General features: G+C 40.3%; 1 protein-coding gene across 3 annotated transcripts in view; it reads left to right on the top strand.

Annotated features, from left to right (window-relative positions):
• ARFGEF1 (ADP ribosylation factor guanine nucleotide exchange factor 1) overlaps positions 1–14294 on the top strand; it is a 135786-nt gene that overhangs the window by 86839 nt on the left and 34653 nt on the right. For all 3 annotated transcript variants that reach the window (XM_061438897.1, XM_061438899.1, XM_061438900.1), the window contains 6 exons: positions 623–824; positions 5665–5776; positions 6123–6328; positions 6596–6680; positions 11276–11447; positions 13432–13583. In XM_061438897.1, coding sequence (XP_061294881.1) covers positions 623–824; positions 5665–5776; positions 6123–6328; positions 6596–6680; positions 11276–11447; positions 13432–13583 — 929 coding nt within the window. The remainder of the gene's footprint in view (positions 1–622; positions 825–5664; positions 5777–6122; positions 6329–6595; positions 6681–11275; positions 11448–13431; positions 13584–14294) is intronic.

Below are 14294 nucleotides of genomic sequence, written 5' to 3'. Positions count from 1 at the left end.
ATACTGTGGAGGATGGTTGCAGATGCCACTGAACCCGTTTAATGACATCTTTCCCATTTAGCTGATGAAGCAGAGTTCTCTGTGAGTTAAATAACAAACTTAAAATTATGAATTTCTCAACTTAGTTATCCAAACTTTTTTCTTTCTAAATCTTCCAGAAGTATTTTGCATATCCCATTAAAGTGAATCATGTTTATGCAGCTTTGTTAGAGGATAATTATAGAAGAAACATATAAAAACCAGAAATATTTTAAGATTGACTTGTTCATTTATGTTTGACATTTACCCTTACTCAGAGAAAAACTCATAGCTGCAGGGTCATCTTGGTGTTATCTTAGTCAAGAGTGCTATGAGGGAAAACTATTCCAAAACTGTTCCTTGAGCTGAGAGCAGAAACCCAGTGAATACTCAGCACTGTAGTTGTGAAAAGAACTGATGGTACAAATTGTACACGTACTAATTGCAGTGTGTTGTAGTATCAGTGTATATGATCTGTTACAGCAGTTAATACATTATTTGTATTAAATAATAGATATTAAGCAACATGAAATTATCTTGCCTTATTTGAGAAATCTTTTCCCTTTGACAGAGTAATTTATTGAGGCAGTTTTTCAACTTACAGGTCAGGAAAAACCCTCAGAGCAAGAGACGAGTGAAATGAAACACCCAGAGACAATAAACAGATACGGAAGTTTAAATTCCCTGGAGTCAACGTCATCATCAGGAATAGGCAGCTACAGCACACAGATGTCTGGCACTGATAATCCGGAGCAGTTCGAAGTCCTCAAGCAGCAGAAAGAAATAATAGAACAAGGGATAGACTTGTGAGTGTACGATTCTAAGGAGAAATGTTACTGAACGTTCTTCTGCCAGTTCTGTGCCGCCTTGTCCTGGGTTTCTCTACATCTTTGGATTATATTTAGTCCCTTCTTATTCCCACCCTTCAGTGAATAAAATGAGGCACAGTTCAACCAGACCCAAGACTCCCGGTGACTCCTTAGTCCGCGCCCCTTGTTCGTTGGAGTCTAGCCCAGACAGACCCTTGTGATGTGCGTTAATTTTGTACCTCGTTTTACGTGCTGTTGAACATCATCCGAGCAGTTTTGCTTTGTTCATTTAGCTCAGTTAAAGAATCCCCCATTGTATTCCCTAAGCAGGCAAGAACTCAGAAAATTTCAAGTATAGAACGTCTCCTGCCAGTGTTGCTCCTTTACAGGTTTCATATTTTCCTCACTTCAGTTACGGATGTGCTACTCTTAGTGATTGATTGTTACTGCTTGCATTTTTATATGTTGATAAGGTGATCACCTCATTTTCAGACTTGAATACTGTAACAGGCTCTGCTCTTGTGAAGTCAGTTTTCCTGCTAAGCTGTGTGCTATCAGCTCCTGGGCTGTTTTGGGTCTAAATAGGCCCATACTGCTTTCCTTCCTCTTATCGCCGGTCTCTTCTTTCAAAGAGATTCTCTAAGGAAAACTGAACTTGCTGGCTTTTATCCGTGAATCTCAATCCATGAATCTAAACTGTTAAAAAAAATTCCCTTATATGTTTACTTGGCTTGCTACCTCCACTGTAAAGCATTTCTTCCTGAATCTTAAGCAGCAGCTTTTGCTAAATGTTCAGGGGTCCCTTTTCACTGTTAATGTTAAAAGAAAAAAAGTTGATAAAATGTACACATACTTATCGTCATAAAACTATAAAATCTCAAAAGTAGCCTCAGAAACAGCCATCAATACTTCATTGATTCATTTATTCTAACTGTTCTGCTCCTGCTGCTGCTGCTAAGTCGCTTCAGTCGTGTCCGACTCTGTGCGACCCCTTAGACGGCAGCCCACCAGGCTCCCCGTCCCTGGGATTCTCCAGGCAAGAGTACTGGAGTGGGGTGCCATTGCCTTCTCCATCTAACTGTTCATTCAGTATTTATTGAAGTCCCATCTGTTGCAGACATCATGCAAAGTGCTGGGAAACCTGAGGAGTGAAACAGTCCTTGTTTCTGAGGTCACAGGGTCTAGTATGTGCAAACAGATGCTCATATTGAAATTTTGTAAGTCACTCAGCAAACACATGTTTGGTACTTGGGACTGTTTACCAAGAACCATGAAGGTTCAGTTCAGTTCAGTTCAGTGGCTCAGTCATATCCGGCTCTTTGCAACCCCGTGGACTGCAGCATGCCAGGCCTTCCTGTCCATCACCAACTCCCGGAGCCTACTCAAACTCATGTCCATTGAGTCAGTGATGCCATCCAACCATCTCATCCTCTGTCGTCCCCTTCTCCTCCTGCCCTCAATCTTTCCCAGCATCAGGGTCTTTTCAAATGAGTCAGCTCTTCGCATGGGGTGGCCAAAATATTGGAGTTTCAGCTTCAACATCAGCCCTTCCAATGAACACCCAGGACTGATCTCCTTTAGGATGGACTGGTTGGATCTCCTTGCAGTCCAAGGGACTCTCAAGAGTCTTCTCCAACACCACAGTTCAAAAGCATCAATTCTTTGGTGCTCAGCTTTCTTTATGGTCCAACTCTCACATCCATACATGACCACTGGAAAAACCATAGCCTTGACTAGACGGACCTTTGTTGTCAAAGTAATATCTCTACTTTTTATTATGCTGTCTAGGTTGGTCATAACTTTCCTTCCAAGGAGTAAGCATCTTTTAATTTTATGGCTGCAGTCACCATCTGCAGTGATTTTGGAGCCCCAAAAATAAAATCAGCCACTGTTTCCCCATCTATTTGCCATGAAGTGATGGGACCAGATGCCATGATCTTAGTTTTCTGAATGTTGAGCTTTAAGCCAACTTTTTCACTCTCCTCTTTCACTTTCATCAAGAGGCTTTTTAGTTCTTCACTTTCTGCCATAAGGGTGGTGTCATCTGCATATCTGAGGTTATCCTTATATTTGATATTATAGTCCAAGTATGGGCAAAATATATTTTCTACTAGTACTGAGTGATGTCCATAGTGGAGTGTTATACAGAGTTATGCCAAGGTAGGAAAATTCAGTTTGAAGTATTAATACTGAGGAGTGAGGGAGCACTCACTGGGCCCCTGAGTGGACATGTCCCCTGCCTCCAGTTCTCCTCCCAGCCACTGCTCGTGCATTCTGCTTCACACTTCAGTGAGCACAGTGTGCTCGCAAGGTACTCTTCCTCAGCTCTTCCTTTCATGACACCACTCTGTCCGGTCCCTCCTACCTTCTGACCATGCCACCTCAGTCTTGGTATGGGCTCTTCATCCAGACCACATGTCTTAACATTTCCAGTGTCTGTCCCTCATGACTTCAACTACTGTGTGCTAACATCTCACAACCCTCAAGTGTTATTTTTCACATAGAAACTCTACTGAACTCCAGACTCTTCTCTAATTGCCCATTGGACATCTCCCCTGGACACTGCATAACTTCTCACACTCGGCATGTCCATAACCATATTTATCAGTCTCCATAATCAACTCCCCAATACAACCCAAAACAAACGACAAATAGAAAACCCTATTGTTTCCCATCCAGGGTAGTAACCCCAGCATGCTACTAAGTAATGAGCTAGAATCGCAGGAATTACCTTAGATTTCCTCAGTTGATCTGATTTGTCACTAAATCCAGTTGATTCCACTTCCAGAATATTTCTGCAGTTTATTGTCTTTATCTCCCACAGTTGTTTTCTCAAGTCACGCCATCACCATTTCATGCCTTGAGTATTAAACTCTTTGAGTTGGCTTGCTTTCTTTGGTCTCATTTATTCTTTCATCTTTTCTTACACTTAGCTGGAGTCCTCTTTCTTTGAATGAAATCTGCTTCTGTTTCCCTCCTCTCTCCCTGTTAGAGGATAAAGCCACAGCTTTTTCTCATAGCTCATAATACCCTCATGATTTAAATCTGCTGGTCTCTTAGGTACCTCTTTATCTCACCTGATTTTTCCAACAATGCAGAGCTATTTAATATCATGCTGTCTTATGCTTTATGCTTTTGTGTGTTTGTATGACCTCTTCCTCTCTGGGATATTTTTCTTACTGTTCATAATAGTTGTCAGCATTCTTCAAAGCTCAGCTCCATAGTCACCTTCCCATGAGCTCGATCACGGTCATCTCTGTTAACCAGTCAACTCCTCTGCTGCTCTGTCTTCTCAATAATACATTATTTGTTGCATTTTCACCGTTAAATGTTTTCTTAATTTATAAAAATTTAAAAATAATTTTTACTATTACAATTTAAAAATTTTTTCCTCAGTTAGAGTGAGAGCTTCTCAAGAGCAGAAGTTGTGTTTATCTCCGGGAAGAATGCTTGATTTTGATTTGTGTATGTGGCAGCAGTTTAATTAGGAGTTGATAGGGGAGTGTTGGGAGGACAGAGCAGGGGAGGACATTTCAGACAGAATGGCACTGGCAGAGGGACAGGAGGACATTTGAGGACCATGGTTAAGCGCGGCAGGAGGTGACATGAGAGCACTGAGTTGGATCCAGATTACAGGGGCCTCTCTTCTCCATGTAAAGAAGGTTTTGTCTTGTTCTCGGTGTTGGTATTCTATTGAAGGATTTTAAGCCAGAGGTCCAACAGCGACAGATTTCTGTTTGCGACACATGACCTTGCCAGCAGCTTGAAGAAATTATGGGAATGTGAGCAAACACGAGATAGGGAGACCAGTTAGGAGTGCTTGCAGTGCCCAGGTGATGGGGCCACAAACTAATTGTTGGACCAGTGAAGGGAGAAAGAAAGGATTTAGGAACAGAGAGGTGACACTTGACTCAGATATTAAACCATGAAGGAGAATTCTCCAGTGAATGGAGCACAAGGGCATGTGGAGAAAATAAGATGCTGCAAATGCTTTTTGTTTAGGGAATGAGAAGGGGATGCGTGGAGGTGGATGAGAGGAACAAGCTGTATGGAGGAAGGTTTTGTATGTCTGTCTAATCAGTGTGAAGTTTATTTTGAAAACACTGGGTATATAAATTTTTTTTATAAGGGAAATAACGCCATCTGGTTGTAGCTAAAACAGTCACCAAAATTCCAGTTGTGTGTTTTAAAAGCAAGAAACTTAGAATTAATCATTGAATAAAAGAATGAGCCAAGATTACTTGAGTACTTGTGCTGCTGAGTTGCTTCAGTCGTGTCCGACTCTGTGTGACCCCATAGACGGCAGCCCACCAGGCTCCTCCGTCCCTGGGATTCTCCAGGCAAGAACACTGGAGTGGGTTGCCATTTCCTTCTCCAAGGCATGAAAGTGAAAAGTGAAAGTGAAGTCGCTCAGTCGTGTCTGACTCTTAGCGACTCCATGGACTGCAGCCTACCAGGCTCCTCCGTCCATGGGATTTTCCAGGCAGGAGTACTGGAGTGGGGTGCCATTGCCTTCTCCGTGAGCACTTAGGGAGACTGTATATTAAAAGCATGAGAAATTTAGTATTCATATCCTTTTACTCAGAGTTTATCTACTGAAGGGCCTTATCTCACATATGAAATGATCTGTATCAATGATAAAGATTGCCCTCCATTTGAGATTCTTGTCTAAGAAGAAAAAATAAAACTTTGCATAATGTATTATTTTTTGTGCATTTGTTCATTGATTATTTTAAGTAAAGTGCTGGAAACCTAATTTACTGTAGTTTTAGATCTTTTCAGGGAATATGAATGGCTTTCTGTTTCTAATGTTCCTTTTAACTTTAACATCATCCAGATTTACTAAGAAACCAAAGAGAGGAATCCAGTACCTCCAAGAACAAGGGATGCTTGGCACCACCCCTGAAGACATTGCCCAGTTCTTACACCAAGAGGAAAGATTAGACTCAGTAAGAACACCATGTTACTTCATCCTAGCCTTTTCTATAGGATTTCTTTTTAAGTTAACAATAATATGTGTTGCTGCCCCTTTCAAATGCCCTAAGTATGTAAAAATAAACTACCTAGCTGTTCTTAATTTTGCTTTTTAATTTTCTATACTCAAAAAATATCTTGATTTTTATTTTTTAATGCATTTTGGTACATTTAACTTCACATTCAAAATAGTTAATTAACCCTGTGGTTAATGGACTAGTTAACTGTGGATCTTATGGACTTCTCTGCTTTTTAAAAAATTGGGTGTGTGGGAAGTGTAATGTTCCACTAGGATATCAATTTCTGTCTTTTATTCTTCAGACTCAAGTGGGTGAATTCCTGGGAGATAATGATAAATTTAACAAAGAAGTCATGTATGCTTATGTGGACCAACATGACTTTTCAGGAAAAGATTTTGTTTCAGCCCTTCGTATGTTTCTGGAAGGATTCCGTCTTCCAGGGGAAGCTCAGAAAATTGATCGATTAATGGAAAAATTTGCTGCAAGATATCTAGAATGCAACCAAGGGTAAGCAGGATTCAGATTCAGATGTTTTTTGATTGCTGGCTGATTCCAGAACCTCTTCTGGGAGCCTCGGGTGATCCATAACCCCCTGCCCCAGGGAACTTAGATTGTCTACGACCTGGAAGTGATGAGACAATTCCATAAAATATTATGAGGTAGAACATAAATCTTGAGAGAGAAAATGAAAAGTGATGTGGGGTTAGAGGTAAGTTATTTAAATGGTGTATGTAAATAGTATAAGTTTATAACATGACACATTTATTTTTCCAGGCAAACCCTTTTTGCCAGTGCAGATACTGCTTATGTTTTGGCTTATTCAATTATCATGCTGACCACAGATCTTCATAGTCCACAGGTATGGTATTAACCATAATTTTAAAATATCAGACATCCAAGAAGTGTTTAAATTTCATTTGCTTCATAAAATTGTAATTTCTTCTTAAATATTAAGGAACTGTCACTAGATTTCTGATAGCCATTAATAAAAACATTATTTTTAAGGTTTTAGGTTTAGTTTCCAAAAACTTGGGGAAAATTATCTTTATAAATAAACCTATTTGCAAGAATTTCTTATTGCTTCTTAGGGATGAGCTCCTAATGATACCTGTTAGAAGAAGTAAACTATATACTTATTATTAAGCTGAGATGAACTGGACAAATTGTAAAATTTGAGATTAAACTTTATAGGAATTTTTTGGAAATGTATTTTGAGATGTTTAAGACAGGATTGATACAGATAGTATTGACCACATGTAAGATTTTAATCATTTAAAATTTGTCTTTGGCCTGCTACTGGCAGTATTGTAGAAGCAACTCACTTCCAGGGCTTTCATTATCTAGCATGACACTTTTTTCTGTGGTTTTATAAAGCAGTATACAGATAAAGACTTATTTGAATATTTTCCTATCAAGAATTTTCTGTCAGGTTTTTCACTCTAAAACAAAAGTAACTTTACATTTTACACTGCCTTCCTTTGTTTTTAGAAGGTCATACTTTTAACAAATTTTGTTCTGCTAATGAACTATAACATTAAACGCATCTATGTCATATCTTCTTAATTTTCTTTTTTATTGTAGTTGATTTACAGTGTTGTGCCAGTCTCTGCTCTACAGCAAAGTGACTGAATTATACCCATGTGAAAGTGATAGTCGCTCAGTCGTGTCTGATTCTTTGCAACCCCATGGACTTTAGCCCTCCAGGCTTCTCTGTCCATGGGGTTCTCCGGACAAGAATACTGGTGTGGGTTGCCATTCCCATCTCCAAGGGATCTTCCCGACCCAGGGATAGAACCCACGTCTCCCACAGTGCAGGCAGATTCTTTACCATCTGAGCCACCAGGGAAGCCCCAGTTATACACATAGACATTCTTTTTTTAATATTCTTATCTATTACAGTTTATCCTAGGATATTGAATATAATCCCCTGTTCTGTTTCAGTCAGTTCAGTTCAGTCACTCAGTTGTGTCCAACTCTTTGCAACCCCATAAACTGCAGCACGCCAGGCCTCCCTGTCCATCACCAACTCCCGGAGTTCACTCAAACTCACGTCCATCGAGTCGGTGATGCCATCCAGCCATCTCATCCTCTGTCGTCCCCTTCTCCTCCTGCCCCCAATCCCTCCCAGCATCAGGGTCTTTTTCAGTGAGTCAGCTCTTCACATGAGGTGGCCAAAGTACTGGAGTTTCAGCTCTAGCATCATTCCTTCCAATGAACACCCAGGACTGATCTCCTTTAGGCTGGACTGGTTGGATCTCCTTGCAGTCCAAGGGACTCTCAAGAGTATTCTCCAACACCACAGTTCAAAAGCATCAATTCTTTGGTGCTCAGCTTTCTTCACTGTCCAACTCTCACATCCATACATGACCACTGGAAAAACCATAGCCTTGACTAGATGGACCTTTGTTGGCAAAGTAATGTCTCTGCTTTTGAATATGCTATCTAGGTTGGTCATAACTTTCCTTCCAAGGAGTAAGCGTCTTTTAATTTCATGGCTACAATCACCATCTGCAGTGATTTTGGAGCCCAAAATAAAGTCTGGCACTGTTTCCACTATTTCCCTATCTATTTCCCATGAAGTGATAGGACCAGATGCCATGATCTTCGTTTTCTGAATGCTGAGCTTTAAGCCAACTTTTTCACTCTCCTCTTTCACTTTCATCAAGAGGCTTTTGAGTTCCTCTTCACTTTCTGCCATAAGGGTGGTGTCATCTGCATATCTAAGGTTATTGATATTTTTCCCACCAACTTGTGCTTCTTCCAGCCCAGCGTTTCTCATGATGTACTCCTCATAGAAGTTAAATAAGCAGGGTGACAATATACAGCCTTGATGGACTCCTTTTCCTATTTGGAACCAGTCTGTTGTTCCATGTCCAGTTCTAACTGTTCTGTATAGTACAACCTTGTTGTTTATCCATCCTCTATATAGTAGTTTACATCTGCTAATTGCATACTCCCAGTTCTTCCTTCTTTCCCTCCTTGCTTCCCCTTGGCAACCACAAGTCTCTTCTCTGTGTCTGTTGAGTTTTTTCTGTAGATCAGTTCTTTTGTGCCATATTTTAGATTCCTTATACATTCTTATATATGTACACTCTCGTGTAGGTTATTTTCTTTTTAAACTTCTTTGAATGTTCTTTCACAGTTTCCAGATTGTTAAAAATTTCTGGCCACATACCAGTTCGGGAGCGTTCTCTTGACATCAGTGTTGTATCTTTGTGGCCCTGTTGCTGTCACTGACCATGTGCCTGGAGTCCCACTCCAGCAGTGCTCACTGCCTCTGAGGCGCTGCTCCCTGTCAGGCTGGTGTCCTTGCTCCCATTCAGCCTGCCGGCTCTCAAACAGCTTAGGAGTCCCTGTGAGGATAGGTGGCCTATTAGAAAATTGAACCCCATAATCAGGACCCCATGTAATTTATGATGCAGGACCAGATGAACTGTCACAAATGGTTGCTTTTTTTTTTTTTAAGAACACAAGTAACTTTAAAGAATTTTCTTAAAACTAATTCTCCACTTTCTTAATTGTTTTCAGAGTTAAAATATAAGTGAATTTTACAAGTCATTTATGTTCCTTTGCTAACTAGAACATTTACCTTTTATATATAGTGTGAATCAGTTTTTAAATTTTTAGATACATTTAGAACATGTTAAATTTTTTTGTTTATTCATTTTCATCAGTGGTAACAATTGGCTTGAAGAGGTTTAAGCATTAAAACTTAATTAGTCACAGCTTAATTTAAGCACATGAGAATAAACGTCAAGAGTAAAGTGTTCCATAAAAGATGAGCCGGAGAAGAAAAGTAGGATTATATTTTACGCTGCTCCCAGAACCCCGCTGTGGCAGAAGTGTTCCGTTTGCGCGGTGTGCTTTTATTTTCTGTACCTGAGACTAATGTATTCTATTCTCTAACGTGCTGGGAGCTCCTTCCCCTCCCTTCCAACCTAGATCCACAAATGTACTTTATTGCTACTTCAGATTTTCTGCCAGGATTTGTTTTGTGTCCATCTCTGTCTCTCATTGGTATGATGTTAAAATATTGTACCATGTTCAGAATTTCCAGTGATGTTAATCTTCTTGTAGCCTCTTACTAGAAGCACTTGCTTGGTCATTTATTTTGATGTCCCTGCGTCATTGCTTTTTTAGTACTCATTAGAAATTTAGGTGAAATGGCTTTCTTTTAATGTTTTTTAAGTGCCTTAACTCAAGTTTTTAAAGTTTTAGTATATTAGAGCGTTTTTCCCTTGAATAATAATGATTACATTTGAAAACTTTTACCATAATATTTTTGCTTTTTTGTAGGAAAACTCCTCTCATCTTTTCTGACATTCTAGAAAGATCTGTTCGCAGAGTAGTCAGAACAGGTGGTGCAGTGGTAAAGAACCCATCTGCCAATGTAGGAGTCGTAAGAGACACGGGTTCGATCCCTGGGTCAGGAAGATCCCCTGGAGGAGGGCACAGCAACCCACTCCAATATTCTTGCCTGGAGAATTCCATGGACAGAGGAGCCTAGTGGGCTACAGTCCATGGGGTTGCAAAGAGTCGGACACGACTGAGCACGCAAAAACACAAAACTAGTTAAATGTTTGTATCCCACTTATTATGTCTTCTGGACCTTCTGGTTTCTCTATAGTTATTTTTGCAAACTTCTGATGATTTACTACTGATGTTGATTGTTATTCTGTGTACCTTCTTCAAAATTTACAAGAGCCTTATCTTTAGAGGTGCCTTAAATTCTTTGTGGAAAGTGGTAGGAATATATTTAGCTAATAAGTAAATATAGAGATGTCATGACTTCTGGGTTTTATCCATGGGCAGAAAAGTTTTGGTTGTGCTGGTTACCAAGTTCAGTGGCAGGGCCACCATCTTACATACTACAGATTTATACTCCACAGACTTACCATGGTATGCAGCATGATGTTACTGTCGTGCGTACTCTTAAACAAGATGAAAAGTTCAAAGAATACTTTGCCCACATCACCTAGCATTCAGTTAACCACACTGAGTCAGTCAGCAAGGTTGTTATCTGATTTTAAATTTCAGCTCGTGTTACTCACATCCACTGTTCCATAAAATCAGTTCGCAAATCATTAGCAAACACACTTACGTTCTTTTGAATGAAGATCTGAATCTTTTTGGTAGCGTAAGTTTCTAATGATTGTCATGATCCTTTTTTAAAGACTGGCTAGAACTCTTAAACCTCAGGCAGAAACAGTTTCATTATTCCATCTGCCTGTTTTCTTACCACAGATCGCTCGGGGACATCACAGCAAGGTGAATTAGCGTATTGCCAACCTGGGTCTTTGCTACATTGGCCTCATTTTCTGTGACTTCCTTTTTTCACTTTAATGTCTGCCTTGTTTAGTATTTTCCACTTTCTGTCTCAAAGTATTTATGAATTCTCTTATATGAGTATTTTTCTGTTCATTTTTAAGAATTATAACAGTTGTTCATTTCTAGGTTAAAAATAAAATGACCAAGGAACAGTACATTAAGATGAATAGAGGCATCAATGACAGTAAAGATCTCCCTGAAGAGTATCTGTCAGCCATCTATAATGAAATAGCTGGAAAAAAGATATCAATGAAAGAAACGAAGGAGCTGACAATCCCTGCAAAGTCAAGTAAACAGAGTAAGTGTCCAGATCAACTGAATCCTGGTTGTTTAGGAGGGAAAAATACGGTTCTTAAAAAGATAAGTTAGAGTAGACCAAATATCACTTATTCTAATGAAAAGTATTATAATACATTGTTTGATGATCTGATTATGTCTTTCTCCATATCCTGAAGAAAGATAGCACTGACCAATGATAAATGGAAAATGCTACATACTATGCATGAATTAGCATGTGTTGAGTATACACTTGTCCACGAGGCAGTTAACCTCAGCATGGACTTGGAGAGCAGACAGATTGGTTAGGCAACCCTGGTAGTCAGACTTCAACTCTTCTTTCTTCTGCCTCCTTGTTGTCTACCAGCAACTTATTTCCATTGGTTTACCTATCATTACACGATAACAGAAGCTAGAAGTTAGGGGTGATTCAGGGAGATGGGGAAGGTTAGGATCATGGGGGAGCTCGGGGGGTTGGAAATCACTACTTGACATGCACCAGAAATTATATCACTCTGGCATTCCTCGATCTGACCGGCGTCAGGAGTTACCTGTGCCTGGCTCCATTCTCAACATTCTATATGTATAGACAGTGGTGATTAAAGTAGAGCTGAAATCGGACTACAGGCATGAGGTTAGGGTAGTGGCTTGGAGAGCTCCTGCCTTTCTGAACAGCTTCCACTTGGAAATGAAATCTCAAGCTTCATCAAAAAGAACAGATTGCAGCAGCAAAATGCTGTTGAAAGGTTATTGGTGTTCAGTTGCTAAGTCGTGTCCGACTCTTTGCGACCTCATAAACTGTGGCTGTTGACAGGAGCGAGAGTCCAGAAGGCCTGTGTGATATGTGTTTCTGGAAGTTTATGAAGAATTACAGGGTGGGAGTCAGAGGCTCCAGAGATAATGTTAGAAGGGATAGTGGAGTGTAAAATGGCCTTCTCTTCGGGGAGTAGAGGAGTGGGCCTGAGGAGTGTTAGTAAGTTCTCCCTCATTTTATAGACAAGGAATCAGAAGTGCAGAGAGATTAGGACACCTAGAATCAGAGAAGCTTTGAGCTGAGTGCAGTACGAAAGCCTTTGTTAAATCTCTGTGCCTAAACCCTGATGAGTGGCAAAGGCTGGCCCAGAAGCCGGCGTCCTTGGCCCTTACTGCAGTCCAGCACCAGTCGGTAGTTCACACGGTAACGTCATTCTCTTCTACTTGAAAAACCGTTCAGTGTATTGATCAGGATTTCATTTTTACACCTGAGTAGATGCCAGTTATCTGATTTCATTTTCGTTTTCGTACCCACATAATGACGTCTTCCTATCCCTCTTTGTGTGGCCTGCTCTGTGCACAGTGAGGAGGTCACTGAGAGAGCTGGGTGTGGGAAGCGGGTGGCAGTGTGCTGATATTCTGCAGTCATCTTGCATGTGAGGCCTCTGTTTTCTTGTTAACTCAGGAGACCCCGCAAGTCACACAGGTGAACCATGGCCCCTCGTCTGTTCTCCTAGCCCTTGTTTGGGCTGTTTCCCTGGCGCTTTCAGTGTGACAGATTTGTGCCTGGTCTTTTCCCTTGGCATAGATTTCCTGCATATCCCTGAAGCCTAGTTGAGGATTTTTTTCCCCCCATTTTTGAGGTAAAATTCATATAACACAAAATGAACTGTTTTGAAGTGAGAAGTTACTGATATTTAGTACCTTCAAAGTGTTGTGCAATCACCACCTTGATATAGTTCCAAAATATTTCATCACCCCCAATAAAGCCCCGTATCCATTAAGCAGTTCTTCCACGTCCCCTGCCTTTCCTCAGCCTCTGGCTGGCACCAGTCTGCTTTCTTTTTTATGGATTTACTACTCTGGGTATTTCATCTAAATGGAATCATATGTTATATGGCCTTTGCATGTGGCTTCTTAGGACCATTTTGAATTAGTATTCATTGGTTGTGTTGATGATTTTATGCTGAAACATCAAAATATCATTCTTAAAGGCTTTATATATTAAATGCTAATAGCATTTGCTGTTTCAGACGTAGCCAGTGAAAAACAAAGAAGACTCCTGTATAACTTAGAGATGGAACAGATGGCCAAGACCGCTAAAGCTCTCATGGAGGCTGTGAGCCACGTTCAGGCACCTTTCACGAGTGCAACACATTTGGAGCATGTGAGACCCATGTTTAAGGTAAGAGTTATTAACGACTTTTGGTTGCAGTATATATATATTTATATATACTGCTGTTCAGCATATTTTTAAGTTAAGGCAGTACGGTGATACAGCCCATTAGTATAGACCCAGAAGTGAAAGCCATGTTATTTAGGTATGCATGATTAGTAATTGATAGGTGTGTGACCTTAAGAATAGAAAGGTTTGGGGAGAATTAATCTCTGGCCTGGTTTCCTCTGAGTTCTCTTTAGATCTTAGGAGTTCCCTGACATCTCAAAGTGACCTTGAGCCTCTTGCTGTCTTCCAGTGCCTATGGCCCAAGGGCTAATGTGAGGGTTCTGAGTGCTCCTGGGGCCCAGAAAGTAGCATTGGGAACAAAAGGGAGCTTTCTTTTATGTTTATAGATCTAGTAAGGATGGTACTTACTGCTTCTCTATAATTTGATTTTCCATTTACTCTTCATTTTCCTATGCTTTTTTTCTATCCTTTCTTCAAATTCCAGAATGAGTAAGCAGTGCATCATAAGGGTTATAGGGAAGTGGACGGGAGTCTAGTCAAGGAAAATGGGAATTTTTCCTAGAGAAGGAACAATGGGTCACGCACATGTGCATTTGTGAGACAGTGCAGTTAGATGGTCTGTGGGGGTTATCACTTGAGTTCTTCAGACATTAACTGCATTTGTGTGGGTAGTAAAAGATGATGATATTTCAGCTCTAATATGTTATAGTT

The sequence above is a fragment of the Bos javanicus genome, chromosome 14, assembly GCF_032452875.1.
Source record: "Bos javanicus breed banteng chromosome 14, ARS-OSU_banteng_1.0, whole genome shotgun sequence".
In the NCBI taxonomy this organism is placed as follows: domain Eukaryota; kingdom Metazoa; phylum Chordata; class Mammalia; order Artiodactyla; family Bovidae; genus Bos; species Bos javanicus.
Note: the sequence above shows the minus strand (reverse complement) of the source record. Positions and strands in the feature narration are given on the sequence as shown.